This window comes from Lissotriton vulgaris, chromosome 3_1, assembly GCF_964263255.1.
Source record: "Lissotriton vulgaris chromosome 3_1, aLisVul1.2, whole genome shotgun sequence".
Classification (NCBI taxonomy): Eukaryota; Metazoa; Chordata; class Amphibia; order Caudata; family Salamandridae; genus Lissotriton; species Lissotriton vulgaris.
This window is the reverse complement of record NC_141689.1, coordinates 450,336,616-450,356,348: the sequence shown is the minus strand read 5'-3', so window position 1 is coordinate 450,356,348 and position 19,733 is coordinate 450,336,616. Positions and strand designations below refer to the sequence as shown.

General features: G+C 48.5%; 1 protein-coding gene across 5 annotated transcripts in view; it reads right to left on the bottom strand.

Annotated features, from left to right (window-relative positions):
- Positions 1-19,733, bottom strand: part of KIF2A (kinesin family member 2A) — a 525,241-nt gene that overhangs the window by 104,820 nt on the left and 400,688 nt on the right. For 3 of the 5 annotated variants that reach the window (XM_086960677.1, XM_086960675.1, XM_086960676.1), the window contains exon 17: positions 14,878-14,991. The exons of the other annotated variants lie outside the window; for them this stretch is intronic. In XM_086960677.1, coding sequence (XP_086816803.1) covers positions 14,878-14,991 — 114 coding nt within the window. The remainder of the gene's footprint in view (positions 1-14,877; positions 14,992-19,733) is intronic. 5 annotated transcript variants of the gene reach the window in all.

The window sequence follows — 19,733 nt, the reverse complement described above, 5'->3', positions numbered from 1 at the left end:
TTAAAAGAAAAGCAAAAGCAAAATAAATAATTAAGTATACAAAAACAAAATGGCAAAAATCATGCAATGTTTTAATGGTGATGTCAACATTTCTAATTACTCTGCAAACATTTAACCAATAGAAAATATGTTACTGTAAAAATTCCTAACCTGTCTTTAGTATCACTTTATATTTGGATGTATAAGTGAAGGTCTATTGTAGAGTCTTTTTTTAAAAGAAATATGTAATAAAAAAGCATATCTTAAGATTCCTCAGCAATGGGGTGATTTTATTTTTGCGAGTATAACTAAATTGCTCATATTTGATGCCACCAATGTCCTATATGGATGATTCATACGGTTAATTAGAGCTCAAATTTAATTCAAGTCAAAGATGGTGCTCCAAAGCATATTTGGTTGATGGGTTAAAGAATGAATTGTGTATTAAAGAACAAAAATGTTAAATCAACTTTTTCAGGAAATGAAAGTTCTAGTAATATGTACCCTACTGGCACGTGAATGTCAAACAGAAGGATTCATATCACTTCAAAGTAATTAAAAGATAGCAGACAAAAACTATATGAAAAGAGTCAATCATGCTCACTGATCAGATGTTTGAGATGCCGTTTCCATTTCTGGAGATTACAGGGACTAGAAAGATGTTGATAAAAAAGGGAGGCAGTGGCTACAAAATGGTCTGGATGTAAAATCAAAAGTCCCATGAAAAGACAATCAAAGTCAAGACTGTAAAAGAATAAATAATTGAGGGTCTGATGCTGCCCGCAGTGAATGAACAAGAAGTGTTCACTTCTCAGGTGAAGTAGCAACTTCAAAAGGGAGGTTTGTGTTATAATAGTAGAAAAAAGAGATTCCTAAGTAACACTACTGACAAACTTTGGCAGAGCATGCCGTTATCCTCTCCAGAAAGGTTCATATAAAGCTTGGCAAGCGAGTGATGGACAAGGTACCCAACAAGGAGAAAGGTACAGGGTGCTACTCTCAAAACTTCTTAGCGCCCGAGAAGGAAGAGGGGCTGAGGCTAATCTTAAAGCACAAGTTACTACTTGTGTAACGATATATCTGTAAGAGACATTAGTTAGTGATAGATTCCTTACCTTAGAATATCCCCAGGCATCAGACTGGATCTGGAAATTTTTGCGTAGCAATACCCCTGCGCTTCGATAGGCGTCGTCTGCGGCTCCGCGTCCGTCGTCGGCGTCGTTAGCGCCGGAGTACTTAGACGCCGCCCATGCGCGCTGACGTCAGTTCTGATACACAGCTTTTCCGCGCCAGATACGCAGAGCCATGATAGAACCAACACTGGTGCCAAGAAACTAGGGCCCTCAAAGGGGATGACCTTAACCCTAGATATCGGTTCGCAGAACGGGGAGGATGGGTGGGCCGGTAAGGAATCTATCACTAACTAATGTCTCTTACAGATATATCGTTACATAAGTAGTAACTTGTGCATCTGAAAGAGATACGTTAGTGATAGATTCCTTACCTTAGAATAGATACCCCAGCAATACCAACCCCGCTGGTGGGTCTGCGAACCAATAATCACACCAGAAAGTCCTGGAGGACGGAACGGCCAAAGAAGCCATCCCTCCGGACTTGACTGTCCAGGCAGTAGTGTCTTGCAAACGTGTGCAGCGAGGCCCACGTAGCTGCCTGGCAAATGTCCTGCAAGGGCACTCCTCGGCCCAGGGCAGTGGTAGTCGCCTTGGCCTGAGTGGAATGAGCCCGCAATCCAGCAGGGGGCTCCTTTTTGGCCATGGAGTAACATACCTGGATACACAAGATGATCCACCGCGAGATGGTCCTCTTGTGTACAGCCTTTCCCTTCTTCGCGCCCACGTAACCAACAAAGAGTTGGTCATCCACCCGGAGCTGGCGTGTGCGATCTAGGTAGTAAGAGAGCGCACGTTTTGGGTCCAGACGGTGGAGCCTCTCTTCCTCTTTCGAGGGATGCGGAGGCGGAAAGAAGGTGGGCAAGGCAATGGACTGCCCGATGTGGAAGGCCGTGACAACCTTGGGCAGAAAGGAAGGTCTTGAACGCCACACAACCTTGTCTGGATGAACAGAGAGGAAATGAGGAGTAGAAGAAAGAGCCTGGAGCACACTCACTCTCCTGGCAGAGGTGATGGCCACCAGGAAAGCAGTCTTCAGAGTAATAAGACGTAGAGGACAGTTATGGAGCGGCTCAAAGGGAGCACACATCAGGTAAGTAAGAACAAGATTCAAGTACCACTGGGGCATCACGAAGGGAACAGGAGGGAACATGTGTGTGATGCCCTTCAGAAACCTATTTACAATGTGGGACTTGAATAAGGAAGGCTGATCAGGCGGAAAGAGCAGAAAGGTACCCCTTGAGAGTGCCCAGAGAAGAGCCCTGCTGGGCATGGGAAAGAAGAAAGAGGAGAACCTCAGAAAGAGGTGCAGAGAGTGGGTCCACAGCCTTTGCTGTGCACCATGCCACAAATCTGTTCCACCTGCAGGCGTATACCGACTTTGTGGAGGGACGCCTGGCTGCCAGAATGATATCACAGACTTCGGGAGGCAAGACAAATGGCCTCAACTGCCGCCGCTCAATCTCCCAAGCTTGTAGGTGGAGACTGGACAGGTTTGGGTGCAGAACCGTCCCCTGCTGCTGCGACAAAAGGTCCTCCCGAAGAGACAGACGAATCGGGGGATCGACTGACATGCTGAGAAGCTCGGGATACCAGTATCTTCGTGCCCAGTCCGGAGCCACAAGGATAACCTGGGCCTGGTGGCGCCTGATCTTCAGCACTCTGGGCAGAAGTGGTATAGGCGGAAAGGCGTATAACAGACCGCAACTCCACTCGCGACGAAAAGCGTCTCAGAGCGAGTGCCGCCTTGGAAATTCCAGTGCGCAGAACTGAGGACATTGCACGTTCTCTTCTGTGGCGAATCTAGATCTAACCAAGGCTCTCCCCATTGCTGAAAAAGGCTTTGCGCCACGTCCAAGTTCAGACGCCATTCGTGATCCATCATGCACCGACGGCGGAGTTCGTCCGCCCTGGCATTCAGAGAGCCTGCCAGGTGTTGAACCACCAGGGCCACGCCCTGATGTTCCAGCCACTGCTAGAGGCGCAGAGCCTCTTGGCATAGGGTCCACGACCCCACCCTGTTTGTTGCAGTACCACATGGCGGTGGTGTTGTCCGTGAACACCTGCACTACACTGCCCCGGACAGAGGGGAGGAATGCCTTCAGTGCTAGACGAATCGCCCGCAGCTCCAAAAGGTTGATATGGAGCCAGGACTCCACCGGAAACCAGAGGCTTCTGATATCCGCCTCTCCCATGTGGCCTCCCAAGCCCTGGAGGGACGCGTCCGTCACAACCACATGCTCCGGGTGGGGTAGGGAGAGGGATCTGCCGCTGATCCAATTGCGGTCCGTGAGCCACCACTGCAGTTGTCTCGCAGTGCCCTCCGAGATCAAGACATAATCGGACAGGTTGCCCTGATGCTGGGCCCACTGAAACTTCAGGTCCCACTGCAAAGCCCGCATCCGCCACCGGGCGTGATGCACCAGAAGGATGCAGGAGGCCATCAGCCCCAGAAGCCGCAGCGTTAACCTGACCGAGACTCTGGATAAAGGCTGAAAGATTGGAATCAGAGCCTGTATATCCCGAACCCGCTGTTCCGGAGGGTAAACCCGAACCTGCGGCGAGTCAAGAAACCGCGCCGATGAAGAGGAGCTTCTGAGAGGGACACAGGTGCGACTTCGGCACGTTGATGGAGAACCCCAGCAAATGCAGGAGGTCGGCCGTAGTCTGGAGGTGGCTGACGACGATTCTCTGGGGCGAGCCCGCCTTCAACAACCAGTCGTCTAGGTAGGGGAAGACTGACACCCCTAACCTGCGCAGATGAGCTGCGACCACCGCCATCACCTTCGTGAACACCCGTGGGGCGCTGGTAAGGCCGAAGGGGAGCACGGTAAACTGAAAGTGCTCTTGGCCTACCGTGAACCGCAGGTAACGCCAGTGGGCCGGCAGGACGGGGATGTGAAAATAAGCGTCCTGCAAGTCCAACGCTACTAGCCAGTCTCCAGGGTCCAGGGCAGCTAAGACCTGAACCAAAGTCAGCATCTTTAACTTCTCCTACCGGAGGAAGCCGTTGAAGTTCCGCAGGTCCAAGATAGGGTGTAGGCCCCCTTTGCCCTTCTTGGGTACCAGAAAGTAGTGGGAGTAACAACCACACCTTACTTCTGGCCCAGGAACGCGCTCGATGGCCCCCTTGGCCAAGAGGGCCGTGACTTCCTCTTACAGAAGTTGCAAGTGATCCCCCGACACGCGGTGGAATTGCGGTGGCATGGATGGAGGGGTCGCCTCGAAGGGGAGGGAGTAGCCCTTTCGGACGATCTGCAGCACCCACCTGTCCGACGTGACAGTGCTAAAAATATATAGAGCCGTGCACAGCTGTTGATAATTCTTCTAGACAAAAGTAAATATTTTTTGGTGCTCTTAGGTGTCGCCCATCACTCCGGGCGAGTAATTGACAATCCAAATCAAGGGTGATCAATGAGCCATTGATAACATCCCTGAGGCACTCAGTGTGGTGTATTCTTCCAAACAATTCACAGGGAGAGTAATTACTGCTTCTCCATATGTATTTTTTATTTGTATTCCAAAGTTGATATTAATTTCATATCCATTTGTAGGAAGGTTTCAAGTACATTTAAAATTCACAAATGCAAATTGTTAAGTTCCGCTCCAATGCATTTCGGGCCTCCGCCCTTCATGCTCCCCGATGAAGGGCGGAGGCTCGAAATGCATTGGAGCGGAACTTAACAATTTGCATTTGATCACACTTGATTTGGATCGACGTGACAGTGCGCCAATGGGAGAGGTGATGGAGAACCCTGCCTCCCACAAGCGTCACATGGGCCTGAAAACTCGGATTAGGAAGGTTTTGAGGCGGGTGCTGTGGAGGGAGGTGTGGACTGGCCTCGCCGTTGTCCCCGACTGCCGCCACGGCGGTTTCCACAGCGGCCACCGCACTGTTGAACATTCTGCAGCGCGAGGCTGGCAGCACGTGTGGGGGTGCTCCCTTCCGTGGCCACGAAAGGAGCGCAAGGCACCCGATTGCCGGCGTGGGGCCGAGAGGCCCAAGGACTTGGCCTTAGTCCTGGAGTCCTTAAAACGTTCCATCGCATGGTCTGCCTTGTCGCCAAAGAGGCGACGGCCATCGAACTGCATGTCCAGAAGTGTGGTCTGTTAAGTAAAGGGGGGTTCACCCAAGTAAGTCACTGGGACCTGGGTACATACGTTGCTGAGAGAGAGGGGTCCCAGTAAACAACCACAAAATTAAATGTATTTAACAAAAATCAATTAACAGTTTGCTAACATTGTTTTTATTTTCAATGTAGCTCAGCCATATTATTCAGGCAATAGACATAACATTTATCATTGCTATAAAGTGCCCTGGTAGAGGGGGGGGAAGGGGAGTAGTGCAATGAGTGTAGGAAGGGTAAGTGACATAAGAAAACGAGCCAAAGGCTACGAACAGTCAAAGAAATTAAAGCTAGTTCACATTAGTGATGACCATAGGTTCCAAATTGTGGTCTGGACATCGGCCGAGAAGTTGGCGGACCTCAACCAGTCGTGGCGTCAAACCGCCACCGTCGTTGCCATAGCCCTGCCCAGTGAGTCCGTGGTATCCAGCCCACACCGGATGGAATATTGCGCTGCATCCCGGCCCTCCGCAAGGGTTTGAGCGAGCTTAGCCCGGATCTCCTCCGGACATTGTGGCAGCACGTCCGCAACCGCGTCCCACACGGTGTGGGTGTAGCGGCCCAAGAGACAGGCGGTATTGACAGACCGCAGCCCTAAGCTTAGGGACGAGAACACTTTCTTCCCGAACTGTTCATATCTCTTGGATTCCCTGTCGGGCGGGACCGACGGGAACGTAGTCTGGGAATTGAAGGCCTTGATGACCAGGCTCTCGGGGTGGGATGGGTGGACAAAAAGCAAGGGTCGCCCGGGGCCGGGCGGTAGCGTCTGGCCACATTCCTATCCACAGGCGGACCTGTGGCGGGCTTGGACCAAGTGCCCATAAGAACGTCACACAAATCCTCATTGAACGGCAGCAGAGGCTCGCTGGAGCTTGACTGCGGTTTGAGGACCTCAGTGAGGAGGTTAGTCCTCACGGCCGCGGCGGGGAGCTCAAGGTTTAAGGCCTTAGCCGCCCTCGTCAACACTACACTATATGTAGACCCCTCCTCGAAGCCACGGTCGGAGGGGAGACAAATCCAGTGTCTGGCGAGGTGTCAATACCACTGGCCTCCGCAAGCTCATATTTCCAGTCCTGTTGAGACTCTTCAGACCCATCCCAATCTTCCTCGTCACCAGTTTCCTGTAAGACAGGATTAACAGATGGGGCCTCCTCGTGGAAATAAAAATCTCCAAAGGCCGTCGGATGCGGCGCCGTTCCGGCGCCAGAGTCGGACCGGAGGGAACATTGGGGACGGCATACACAGTGGGCGGCCGGGGCGACACCCGGGGGGTCGGCGAGGTCGTGAGGTCGACCCGGAAGTGGATCCGGAGAGGCCCTGCGTCGCAGAGACCGAAGTCGCCGGCGGCGCCGGTGCCGAAGCACTCGACGGCGTCGGGGCCGAAGCACCCGACCCACTAGGGCCTCCAGCCGGGACAGATGGGCCCGGAGGCGCCACGGATCCCGGCTGAGGAGGGAGGGACCTCATGGCCATGAGGTACCGCTCGATCTCCGGCGTCGCGCCGTGCCCAGGGACCTGAAGGTGTGGGGCAGGCGGCGACGCTTGCGACTCCCACGGAGCCGCGTGGGCAGTGTCACCCGAGCCCCCGGCTGCATCGTGCGAGCGTCGGGGTGGGTCGGAGGAACGATGAAGTCTCTCCGACCTCTCATGCCTCTTACCCGAGGACTCGGATCCCGACGCCGGTGTCCACTCCCGGAGCTGCGATGACTTTGACTCCGACCCCGCGACCGGTCCCTCGACCTCCCATGGGACCGGGACCTGGAACGGGGCGGGGCCGACTGCGGGAGCTCGAGTCGCTTGCGGGACCGCTCCCGCCTAGCTTTAGACATCAGGGCCCGGCAGTCAGAGCAGGTACGGTCGTCGTGGTCGAGGCCTAAGCACTTCAGGCACCGGTCATGGGGCTCCGTAACCGACAGTCGGTCGCACTTCGAACAGGGTTTGAACCCGGGCATCCCTACCGGCACCGATAGAGTCGAAGACTCGAAGAAAGAAATGATCAAAAGATCAAAAAAGTTTAGTCAAAAAATGACTAGGGGTAGAGCTTCTCCGGATCTGCGCTAGCTGGCGCGGAAAAAAGAAGAACTGACGTCAGCGCGCATGGGCGGCGTCTAAGTACTCCCACGACGTCATTCCGGCACTAACGATGCCGACGACGGACGCGGAGCCGCAGACGACGCCTACCGACGCGCAGGGGTATTGCTACGCAAAAATTTCCAGATCCAGTCTGACGCCTGGGGATATTCTAAGGTAAGGAATCTATCACTAACGTGTCTCTTTCAGATCCTTAAGTTTCTGAACACCTTCATCAGGACTTTGTGCCAGGTCTTCTCAGACCTATACCACAGAGACTGGATGGTATCCTTGGTGGAGAATGCTAAATACTTTTCATGTTCCAGTCCTGCAACCCACTGACGCTTCCTCCTGTTTCTCGTGGGGGTGGAACACTCATTTCATCATTCTTCCCTTTGGCCTTACCTCGGCTTGCCTGCAGTGCACAGTAGAAGTCGCTGCCAATCTTCCCCTATTCCTAAGACTAGTTGCTGAAGGTGGGTTCCCCCCTCAGTCAAAAGCAGTCCCCCCTGCAAAAGACATCCCTACATTTCCACTTTGGTTTTCCCCATCGTATGCTGAAGTCTAATCTCTAGCTGGTACAGATGATTGCCTTCACAAAGTAGCTTTGAGAGGTTTTCTGCACTCACAACGAGTCTGAGATATTCAGGATATGATCCTGATGTTTCAGCCTTGTGCATTTGTGCCAGCCCAGACAATTCTGAATCTTCTTGGTCATCTTGTCTCATACATCCTGCTGGATCCTCAAGCCTGATGGCACACGTGGACCCTGCAGCGGTTCCTTTTCAGTCAGTAACGTCAGCAATAAGGATTTCTCACGAACATTATCTGCTTTGCAGACAAAGCTCCCTGGAGTTTCTGTGGTAGATGATGGATGCCAAAATGAACAGGAGAAAGGTTCTCCCTGCCTCATCTAGACCTCACAGTGCCCCATTCCGTCCTATTAATACAGGCATCATCCCTGGGTTGGAACCACAGCTGGATGAAATTGGTTCAGGACACTAACCTCAGGTGGAGCAGCAAGACCCATTTATCTACTGAACTGGGAGGCATTCAAATGGTGCATAAAGCCTTTCTAACGTCCATAAAGGGTAGGTCTGTTAACAACACCACAGTTATGTGGTACTGCAACATGCAGGGCAGTGTGGTGTTTTGTGCGCTGTGGCTGGAGGCTCTGAGACTGTGGTGGTGCCTGGACCATCACAGGACATTCCCATAGGTCAATCACCTGGTGAGCTCAAAACTCAGCGGGCATTACCTTGCCGGCCAGTAATAGCGTCCGCATCCAGAGGTAGTTCTAGATGACTTTGCACAATTAGGCATGCCTTGGGGAGATCTGTTCACTACCAATGAGAATGCGCAAAATTAAGCTTTTTGTGCCCTAGAGTTACTCTCTTAAGGCCATCTGGGAGATGTGTTCCACCTTCATTGGGACTCTTCCATGCTTTCCCTCCTTTACCTCTGATCCAGAATTCTTATGGTCAGGAGGGACCAAGCACAGATCATCCTAATATTCCCTGGTTAGGCTCTAGAGTGTGGTATACAGATCCGATAAACCTAAGGCTTTGCCAGGCACTTCTAATTTATCTTTGGGATGATCGGCTGGTCCAGCAACAGGGCAGATTTCTGCACCAGAAGCGCCACAATCTACACCTAAACGCCTGGAGATTGAGCAGAATCAGCTGACTGGTTTTGATCTGCAATTGGAGGTGGTGGATGAAATTGTGGTTCCTTAGTACCTGCATGCAAACTCCATCTGTTCTGTCCGTTGAGCTAACCCTGTAGGATTGCTGCCAAGAACTACAGGCCGAATGCACAAGTTACTTACCTTCGGTAACGATATATCTGTAAGAAACAGTAGTGAGTGTTAGATTCCTTACCTTAGAATATCCCCAGGCGTCAGACTGGATCCGGAAAGTTTTGCGTAGCAGTACCCCTGCGCCTCGGTAGGCATCGTCTGCGGCTCCGCGTCCGTCGTCGGGATGACGTCGGAGTACTTAGACGTCGCCCTCGCGCGCTGACGTCAGTTCTTGTACATAGCTTTCAGCACCAGGAACGCAGAGCCATGCCATAGACTGACACTGGTGCCATAAAACTAGGGCCCTCAAAGGGAATACCTTAACCCTAGATGTCGGTTCGCAGAACGGGGAGGATGGATGGGGCGGTAAGGAATCGAACATTAATTTCCGTTTCTTACAGATATATCATTACCAAAGGTAAGTACCTTGTGCATCTGAAAGAAACAGGTTAGTGTTAGATTTCTTACCTTAGAATAGATACCCCACCAATACCAACCCCGGTAGTGGGTCTGCGAACCAAGATCATACCAGAAAGTCCTGGAGAACGGAACGGCCGAAAAAGCCATCTCTCCGGACTTGGCTGTCCAGGCAGTAGTGTCTAGCAAACGTGTGCAGCGAGGCCCACGTAGCTGCCTGACAGATGTCCTGCAAGGGGACTCCCCAGGGCAGTAGTAGCCGCTGTGGCTCGAGTGGAAGGGGCCATCAGCCCAACGGGGGTCTCCTTTTTAGCCAAGGAGTAACAGACCTTGATGCACAACACGACCCACCGAGAGATGGTTCGTTTGTGCACGGCCCCTCCCTTCTTCGAGGCCACGTAACCAACAAAGAGCTGGTCGTCCACCCGGAACTGGCGTGTGCAATCAAGGTAGAAGGAGAGCGCACGTTTTGGGTCCGGACGGAGGAGCCTCTCTTCCTCTTTCGAGGGATGCGGAGGCGGAAAGAAGGTGGGCAAGGTGATGGACCGCCCGATCTGAAAGGCTGTAACCACCTTGGGCAGGAAAGAAGGACGAGTTCTTAAAACAACTTTGTCCGGATGGACAGAAAGAAAAAGAGGCTTTGAAGATAGAGCTTGGAGCTCACTCACCCTCCTGGCAGAGGTGATGGCAACCAGGAAAGCAGTCGTAAGAGTTAGAAGCCGAAGAGGGCAATTAATTAGTGGCTCGAAAGGAGCGCACTTCACATAGGTTAGAACAAGATTCAAGTCCCACTGAAGCATCACGAAAGGAACAGGAGGAAACATGTGCGTGAGGCCCTTCAAGAATCTATTAACAACAGGGGACTTGAAAATAGAAGGCTGATCAGGAAGCCTCAAGAAGGCAGAAATGGCAGAGAGGTAGCCCTTAAGAGTGCCCAGAGCAGGGCCCTGCTGGGCAAGAGAAAGAAGGAAGAGGAGAACCTCTGAAAGGGGGGCAGAGAGAGGATCCACAGCCTTTGTTGTGCACCATGCCACAAATTTGTTTCACCTGCAGGCGTATACCGATTTTGTGGAGAGACACCTGGCTGCCAGAATCACTTCAGACTTCAGGAGGCAAGTCAAATGGCCTCAACTGCCGCTGCTCAATCTTCACGCATGGAGGTGGAGGCTTCTCCACGCAGAAATGGGACGCATCGACTCTTGTATACTGCAAACATGTCTGGGTGCCCAAGACCCAACTGCATGCTATTCTTGTGTAACTGCTGTAGCACCTTATTGACGTGCCGCGCTGCCAGTGCATTGGCAGCTGGGCACAGTTGAAGAACTACCTAGATAATAATGGTGCACCCAATGTAATGTTGAAATATAAAAATGCCAATAAACAGATTTGGCAAACAAAAATGGAGGTGGAGGCTTGAGAGGTTCGAGTGGAGGACCGTCCCATGCTGCTGCGACAGACGGTCCTCCTGAAGAGGCGGACTAATCGGGGGATCGACTGACATGCAGAGTAGCTCGGGAGACCAGTACCTTTGTGCCCAGTCCGGAGCCACATGGATGACTTGGGCCCAGTCGCGCCTGATCTTCTTCAGCATTCTGAGCAGAAGTGGTATAGGTGGATAGGCATACAACAGACCGCAGCTCCACTCGCAACGGAAAGCGTCTCCGAGCAAGTGCCGCCTTGGAAATTCCAACGCGCAGAACTCATGACATTGCGCGTTCTCTTCGGTGGCGAATAGATCTAACCAAGGCTCTCCCCACTGCTGAAAGAGACCTTGCGCCACGTCAGAGTTCATGCCATTAGTGATCCATCATGCACCGGCGGCTGAGTTCATCCGCCCTCAGGGTTCAGAGAACCTGCCAGGTGGTGAACCAGCAGGGTGAGGCCCTGGCGTTCCAGCCATTGCCAGAGGCGGGTGGACAGAAAGCAAGGGTCGCCCGGAGCATGGCGGTGGAGTCGGGCCACATTTCGATCTACAGGAACGCCTGTAGCGGGCTTGGACCAGGTGCCCGGCGGAACGGCAGAGAGGGATTCATTAAACGGCAGGAGAGGCTCCGAGGAGCTTGCCTGCGGTTTGAACACCTCAGTGAGGTTAGTCCTCACGGCCGCGACGTGGGGAGCTCAAGAGCCAAGGCCTTGGCCGCCCTCGTCAACACTGCACTGTAAGCAGCCCCCTCCTCCGTAGCCACTGTAGGAGGGGAGTCAAATCCAGTGTCGGTCGAAGTGTCCAGTCTACTGGCCTCCCCTAGCTCAACTTCCCAGTCCTGATCCAACTGGCACTCCTGTGCCAGAGGGTCCTCAGACCCCTCCCAGTCATCCCCGACATACATCTCCTGATAGTCAGGGTAAAATGATGGAGGCGGATGATAGATGAATTGTTCATCCCTCGGTGTCGAAGCTGGCGCCGGTCCGACGCCGGATCCGTTCCAGGGCTGAGACCGGGAACGACTTCGTCCGGAGACAGCGTCGGGGCGACACCCTTGGTGATGACGGCGCCGTTAGAGGGGTCGGGAGGTTGACTGGCGTCGTCACAGATCCAGGACTGTATCCTGAGGGGCCCTGCGGGACTGGAGTAATCGACGGCGTCAGGGATGGAGCCGCCGGCCGGCTTGGGCTCTCAGACGTATCCGCGGGGCCCGAAGGCGCCTCAGCGGGATCCGGAGGAGGGAAGCGCAACCCCATGGCCGCGAGAAAGGCGCTGATCTCCTCCTGCATCGCATGCAGCCCAGCGACCGGCGGTTATGGAGCTGGGCACAGCGCTTGTGGCTCTGGCGGAGCCGCGCGGGTGTTGTCGCTCGAACCCCCGATGGTGTCGACTCGCCGAGATGTGATGACTGCGGCCCCGCGACCGGTCCATTTGCTTGCTGGTGTGGAAAAAAAGAAGAACTGACGTCAGCGTGCGAGGGCGGCGTCTAAGTACTCCGACGACGTCATCCCGGCGCCAACGACGCGGAGCCACAGACGACGCCTACCGACGGGCAGGGGTACTGCCACGCAAAACTTTCCGGATCCAGTCTGACGCCTGAGGATATTCTAAAGTAAGGAATCTAACACTAACGTGTTTCTTTCAGATCTTCAGACTAACGTGTCTGATTGTCTTCTATTTGGTTTGTCCCTGGCCAGCATGGTTTTGCTCTGGGCACTATAAAGAATTACATGTCTGCCCTCTTGGACTTTCTAAATGTACATGATCATCCCTATTTAAGTCACTGGTTGGGATGCATGTCTATATCACAGTGGCACTTAACTTGGTCTTACTTTTTTTGATGTGTACATCACCTTTGCAAAGTTGTATCCAGAGGCTGATTCTCCAGACAGTTTTCCGAACTGTGATCGTTTATGTGCATCGGGTCAGTAAACTGCAGGCACTATCTGTACATCCACCATATACTATCTTTGGTCCTGACAAATTGCTACAGATGGCAAAGGCTTCCTTTCTTCCATAAGTGGCGTCTTTTCATTTGAGGCAGTCCATCACATTCCCCGCTTTTTTCTCTCAGTTTCATTCCACTAAAGAGAAGGAGAGACTTTTGTGCCTGGATTCTAAGCAACTCTTTAGTTTCCACGCTGAAATGACCAAGGAGTACTGGACGAGCAGCCAACATTTTGTTGGATTTGCTAGTGCGATAAAAGGGAAAACTGTCCAAAAAAAGATCTTATCTTTGAGAACTGTTATGTGTAGCAAACTCTGCTATGCTTTGGCCAAGAAGGATCCACCGGAGAGCTTACTCCATACTTTAGCCCCAACTACAGGCATTCCTGTACGAGACACCTGCCAAGGTGCGACAGACATCCGTTCAAATCTTTACCCTTTTCTGCTGCATCACCTCTTAGGGTTGTATGGGGAGCCCTTTTGCATAGACTCTCCTGCAAATCTTCCTGATATAAAGTCCACTCCTTAGAATCACCTGCAGTGAGAGGGTACTGCTTGGATACTGATTCAAAAGGACAGGGCTCTGCAGCCAGAAGAATTCATCACAAGTTACTTACCAATGGTATAGTTATTTCGGATGGCTAGTCTCACAGAAGAATCCTCAACTCCTGCCCTCATTCCTGGTCTGTGTAGTGGAATTCTGATAGCTCAATTAAGTAGCACATCGTGTGCACCACTCGTTTTGTCAGCTTCTCTGTGTCTGAGAAAGCAAAAGTTTTGAGGGAGTAACATCATCACACAGGGTGGTATCTAGCTATGACTCTTGTCGTCACTATCGGGAGCTACTGCAGGAAATGTTTCCGGATCCAGTGTGGTACCCAGTGGTATTCAAAACATAGTACTCTGCAGTTACACAGAGTATCTACCAGAGAGTGTTACTAAAGGTAAGTGGCTTATTCTTTTTGTAGAAAAAGCTATCTTCAGAATCACTGCAATTGCAGTATGAAAGAGAATGTAGAATAATACTTTATGTAACTCTGCATAAATTGTATATAGGTGGCCTTCTCAGCTTTGCATAGCAACTTTTATCAAATGGTTACTGCAAAATACAAGACTTAGGGCCTTCATATCCAGTCCTTCCGTGACCTGAGAATCCAATATCAAGGCTCTCTACACTTGAAGATGAGTCAGTTTCACAGATGGTGTTCAACAAACTTTGTTTGTTTGGACCAAAGAGGTACTTTTGGTTTCGTTATTTTTACGGATCTTCCATTTTTTCTGAATTTCTTTAAAGTTGGGGAATCCAGCGTAAAGCAGCCCCTAACATCCATTTCCTACTTTAAAATAAAAAAAGTTCACTAATAAGACACAAATAAGTCTAAATGTGTACAACATATAATGGTTATAAATATAAAGTATGGGATTTTGAAATCATGGACATGCTGCACTTTTATGGTACCCAGTGATCAGAGGTGGCAACCGTCTCACTCGTTATTTACGATGTAATGCTATATTCGATTTATTAATGGCTTAAAGGAATAGACAGATAAAAAGACTACTGTGACTGTATAAAAAAACCTTCTTAAAGCCTGAGGAGTGAAAAATGCCAAGGGTTACTAAAATAAATAACTGCATGAATACATTTAGAGGCATCTTTCACTTTTATTTTTATCGTGTTATTCCTTCAATGACGCATAACTATGGTGGGGTATTCTAAAGCTACTAAAGCCATAAATTATGAATGACATCACCAATTATCAGATATAAAAGTAAAATAGCAATAACCACAAAAAATGCACAAATAAAACTAAAATATACATCTCGTGCAATTTGTCTAACAAAATGAAAGAAAAAAAACAATTATCAAGAAGCACAGCTAATAAGAGCATTCCGAAAATTATAGAAACATGTTCTGCAACATATCCGGAAAGTAAAAAATAAATAAATAAATAAATAGAGATAGATAATATACAGAATTAAGTAGACCTGGTAAGCGTAGGAGAAAAGTCGTCATATTCATAAGAAGGAGACAGATCAGAGCGACTGCCACTACCCTGGGAGAAGGGAATGTCCGAAGGACTAATTCCAAATTCCTTTACTCTGCAGCGCCAAGATAAAGCAAATTGGAAAAGGTTTTAAAAAAAACTTTATAAGGCCTTACACGTTTTGCATAATTATTTCAGGTTACTGACAGAACACAGTAAAAAATTCTACCCTAAATGTGCAACTTCCAACTCCACCGATCAATGCCTGGTCCGTTTTTCTATTCACATCACTGTCATTGGTGGACACCAAGCATCCCTTAAAAATATACTCACAAAGCCAAGGCAGTAGTACACTTCAAACCAGTCTGAACACAGTCACTTAAAAATGTGCAGGCAGACTGAGATTCAGATCAGTTTACAGAACTTTTCTATCTAAAAGCCATGCAAGAGAAGGGCTGTGGTTACAATGGAGTCAAACTCTTCTTCAAGGGTCTTCTGAGTTCTCAAAGCAGGTTTTCACTCTCACAGGTTGCAACAGCCTATCCCCAATGCACTGTGACATGTGCTGTTCAGTTTACTCACAGTCAAGGTATTTTTGCAGTTAAATATTTGCTAAATGTACTGTAAATGCCCAGGGGGTTTTCATCTTTTGCCATTTTCAGAGTGCAGACAGAATTCCTATGTTTCTGGGGTTGACATGCTGCTTATTTATTAGTATGTAGTAGCAACGCCGACATACACATAGACATTAAAGTTGCTGCACCAGAATGCCGTACAAGGTTTTAAGAAATTTTACAAAACTCTAGGTACACAAATAGAGAAGAACATCTCAATCACAGTGAAATCCCTTCAACAACACATATTTAGGTTACCTGTGATCATCAATAAAGCATATGCTCATTTATGGTGGATATTTGTTTTAGTACACATCTATTCTTAAAGACGGCATTTTTATTAAAACAGGTAGAGCCATACGATATGTGGAATAGGATTAAGAATGGGTCACAAAAACAACAATGTGACTGGACTGTGAGTAAAAGGACTTGAAACAGTTGTAAACAGCACACTACACAGTTGCTTTTATACATATTTACATTACGAGGCAAAGATTAAGTGACTTTCCTAGAGCCTGGGAAATGCTGGATTAGAATGTGTTTCTCCATGATAATAGATAAGCAACTAGACCACATCACTTCATGGCCAGTGAGTAGTGTTGAGTAGTGTTGATACAAGATCCTTTAAAACTGTATCAGAGTATACCACCTCCTCATGCACTGTGGAAAGCTGGGAAGCTGTTCAAAATTGATAAAAGTGTGCACACAATGTTAATTTTCACCATGCAATTCATCTGCTCTTTGTTTAATGTATATGAAAACCAAGCAAAATATGCTTTTGTTTAAAATACAAAGCATATATTTCATATACTTGCCTGGCATCACTTATACGAAAGACATGAAGTTTAGGTTTAAGTCATCATCAAACTAACTTTATTCGACTTGACAAAGCAAATCATAAAAGTACAGATTTAATTAAAAAAAAGACATTGCATATCACTTTAAGAATAAAAAATTAGCATGATACAAACCAGCTAAAAAACATGTACTATATTAACATACATTAAAATTCTATAAAAACTGCAAATATAATAATGCTGGCTTAGCTAGTTGGAAATTCAAGAGTAAAAGAAGGAAACAAATATACTTGTGTCATAAACTTGCCCACCTTGGACAGAGTAATGTGTAAAGCGTCTAGTCAGTGCAACACCCATAATCAAATGAACCGGTTAGGGAATCAGATGGTCTATGCCACCCCTATAGGAGTTGAGGAAACATGTGTAATCACAGATATGTTCAAAGTAATCTTTAGGTTTAAGTCACGTTTCAATAACTGGCAATCACTGGACTGCATCAAAAAGGGCCACATTTTTTTTCAAGAATCAGCTTTAATTAGCAAAGGACCACTGACAAACGAACTGGTCATATGATTAGAGATATAGCAAAATGCCACAGTACAAGGTACCAGTATGCACGTATGTGCTGTTGATGAACCAGGACTGCACGCTCAAGAAAAGCCTGCCAGGACCATGAATGGCACAGGGATGCTGCACCAATAATTATAATCAGAAATTCAATCATGTGCAATCGTGTGCTCTTCCTGACCCCTCTTGTTCTACATACTATCTAGCCTCATTTCTAAAATCTTTATTATTTGTGATTCTTTTCCATCCTCAACCTCAAATCTGCACCAATTCCTCTTTCTACCATTTCTACACATACTTCCAGTCTGTTGCTGAGGCTTATGTTATGGCCCAGTTAAGCAAAGCATAGCTGCATTCACATCTTCAGCTCTCTTCTTTAATCACATTTTTAATTTTCTTCCACGTATGTCTGCCCTGACTTTGCCTTTCAATCTTTGTCTTCAGGAAGAGTTCCTTCCTCTTTTAGGTCTGCTATTGTTGACTCTTTACTGAAGTAACCATCCTTCGATCTCAACTATCTTTCCAATTTCCGACCTATTCCTTTACTTAAGCATTCTATGGTATATTGTTATTTTTCTGAATTGCCTTCTTTTCTACATGCCCATAATGTTATTTCTCCTGATCAATAAAAGCTTCATTCAGGCTACTCAATAAAAATGGCTCTGGTTTATGCAGCTAACTCTCTTCACAACAAATATTTTTCGGTGCACATTTTGTTAGACATATCTGCAGCTTTTGACAAGGAGGATTGCTCTATTCTTTCACTTCTGTCTGCTTTTGTCATTTCTGGTATAGTTGTAAACAGTTTTTTTTTCTCATCTCATTTCTCAATCTTTGTAAGTTTCGGGAAAGGATTTCGTTTCTGATCCTATTCCTATTCAATACGGTCCTTCCCAAGTTTCTGTCTTCGGGGGAGGGGAGGAAAGTGAACGACACGCATAGTGTAGTTCCACTTAGACTGAAACTCGTCCCCTAATGGTCCTTGAATTATGTTGGAGGGCGCAGAGTTCCAGCCAGTGTAAACTGATAAGAGTCCTAAACAGATCCATGTGGGGCACTCCCCATCCATCGATCGGAAATGCTCTTCACAAACTCAGGGCAGAGACACCACTTGTGGTCGGCAAGATGACAGACATAGGTAGGCAGCTTTGGTGTTCAACAAGTTAGCTAGATGATTTGCCACCAGCTTCATTCCCATGTTGTGCATCCATGACCAGATTATTAGGGCTTCTTGGTAGGAAGATTATGACCTTGCTTGGTAAAATACAACATCACTGTCCTATTGTCTGTGAAGATCTGGAAAGATCCAACAGTAAAGGAAATTGAGAAATATCTTGTGTTTGGCAAATTGCCCTCCATTCAAGCACACGGATATGAAGATTCTGCTCCTATGGAGACCAAAGGCCTCTCATCTCCAGTTCCTCCAGATGAGCCCCGCCCTACAGTGGAGGCACCAGGTCACAACCAAGCCCACAGCTGGAGGAGATTGGAAGGACATTTCCCTGGAAAAGTTATCCTTCATACCCCACCAGGCAAGCTTAACTGCAGTGTCCCTGGAAACCACAATGTAATGTGCAAGGTCACCCCCGTGCTGGAACCACTGACTGCAAAGACACCATTGGAGAGCACTCATGCCAGCAGTCATGCATGATCCAGAGAATGGAAGAAGCTATCAATTCTAGCAGGTGAACGATACACAGTACTGGAATTTGAGACCCCTTCCTGGAATCATGAAAGCAGTACTATGAATGTCTTGCACTTTCTGCTTGAGTGAAAGGCTAGTCCCACGGTGTTATCCAGTATTGCCCATATAAACCCCAGGCGCTGAGAGGGCTCCAAGTGAGATTTGGTACACTGATAAATGAACCCAAGTCATGGTACAGTAATGCTATTGACTACAGATGTGACTACACCATCTCTGGAGCACTTGCCTTCAGAAGCCAGTTGTCCATGTAGAGATGAACTGAAATCCCCGACCTCCAGAGATGGGCTGCTAGAACCGCCATCACCTTTGTAAAGGCTTGTGGGGCCGATGTCAGGCAAAAGGGAAGTTCCACAACTAATAGCGAGTCAAGCCGGCCACAAAAAGCAGGCTCCTCCAGTGGGACTTCAGGATCAGTTTATAGACTATCCAGTCCTCAAGCTAGAGTGCCCAAAAATCTGGCAAGGTCCAGCAACTTCAATTTCTCTTTGCAGAAGAGGTTCAAGACAAACAATCTACTTACCTTTGGTAACCCTGTTTCTGACGGATGCTCCATTTGAATTTCGTCTGATGGATACTTCTAACCGCAGATGCTTCAACTTGTGAAAAGATCTCAAAGCAGTACCTCCCAAGGTGGAATGGCTCAAACCAAAATGTATCGCAGGTCTACTGGCAAAATGCCTACCCTGAAGGACTTTTGTCATGGCAAATGCACAGTGAATGTATGCTCTGATGTCCATACAGCAGCCTCACCGGTATCGAGGACAGGACAGAAGTAGCAGCCTTGAATTGAGCGAAATGAGCCCTCAATTTCAGTTAGCTGCTTCTTACTTAAGTAGCATATTTTAATGAAAAGGACTCTCTACCTACAGCTGATTCTTATTTGCACTGTCCTGCCTTTCTTTGCTGCTGAGAACCCCACAACGAGTTGATCGTCCACCTGAGGGTTCCTGGCACGATCAATGTAGAAGCTGAGGGATCTCTTGGGGTCTAAATGATTGAGCCTCTCCTCCTCTTTCAAACAATGAGGGGGGCAAAGAATGCCAGAAGGGTGATAGCCAGCCTGACATGGAAAGGTTTTACCATTTTCAGCAGAAATGCTATTTGACCTTTGAACACTAGTTTGTCTGAAAAAAATGTTGTGTAAGGCAGCTGGACCGAGAGTGCATGCAGCTCA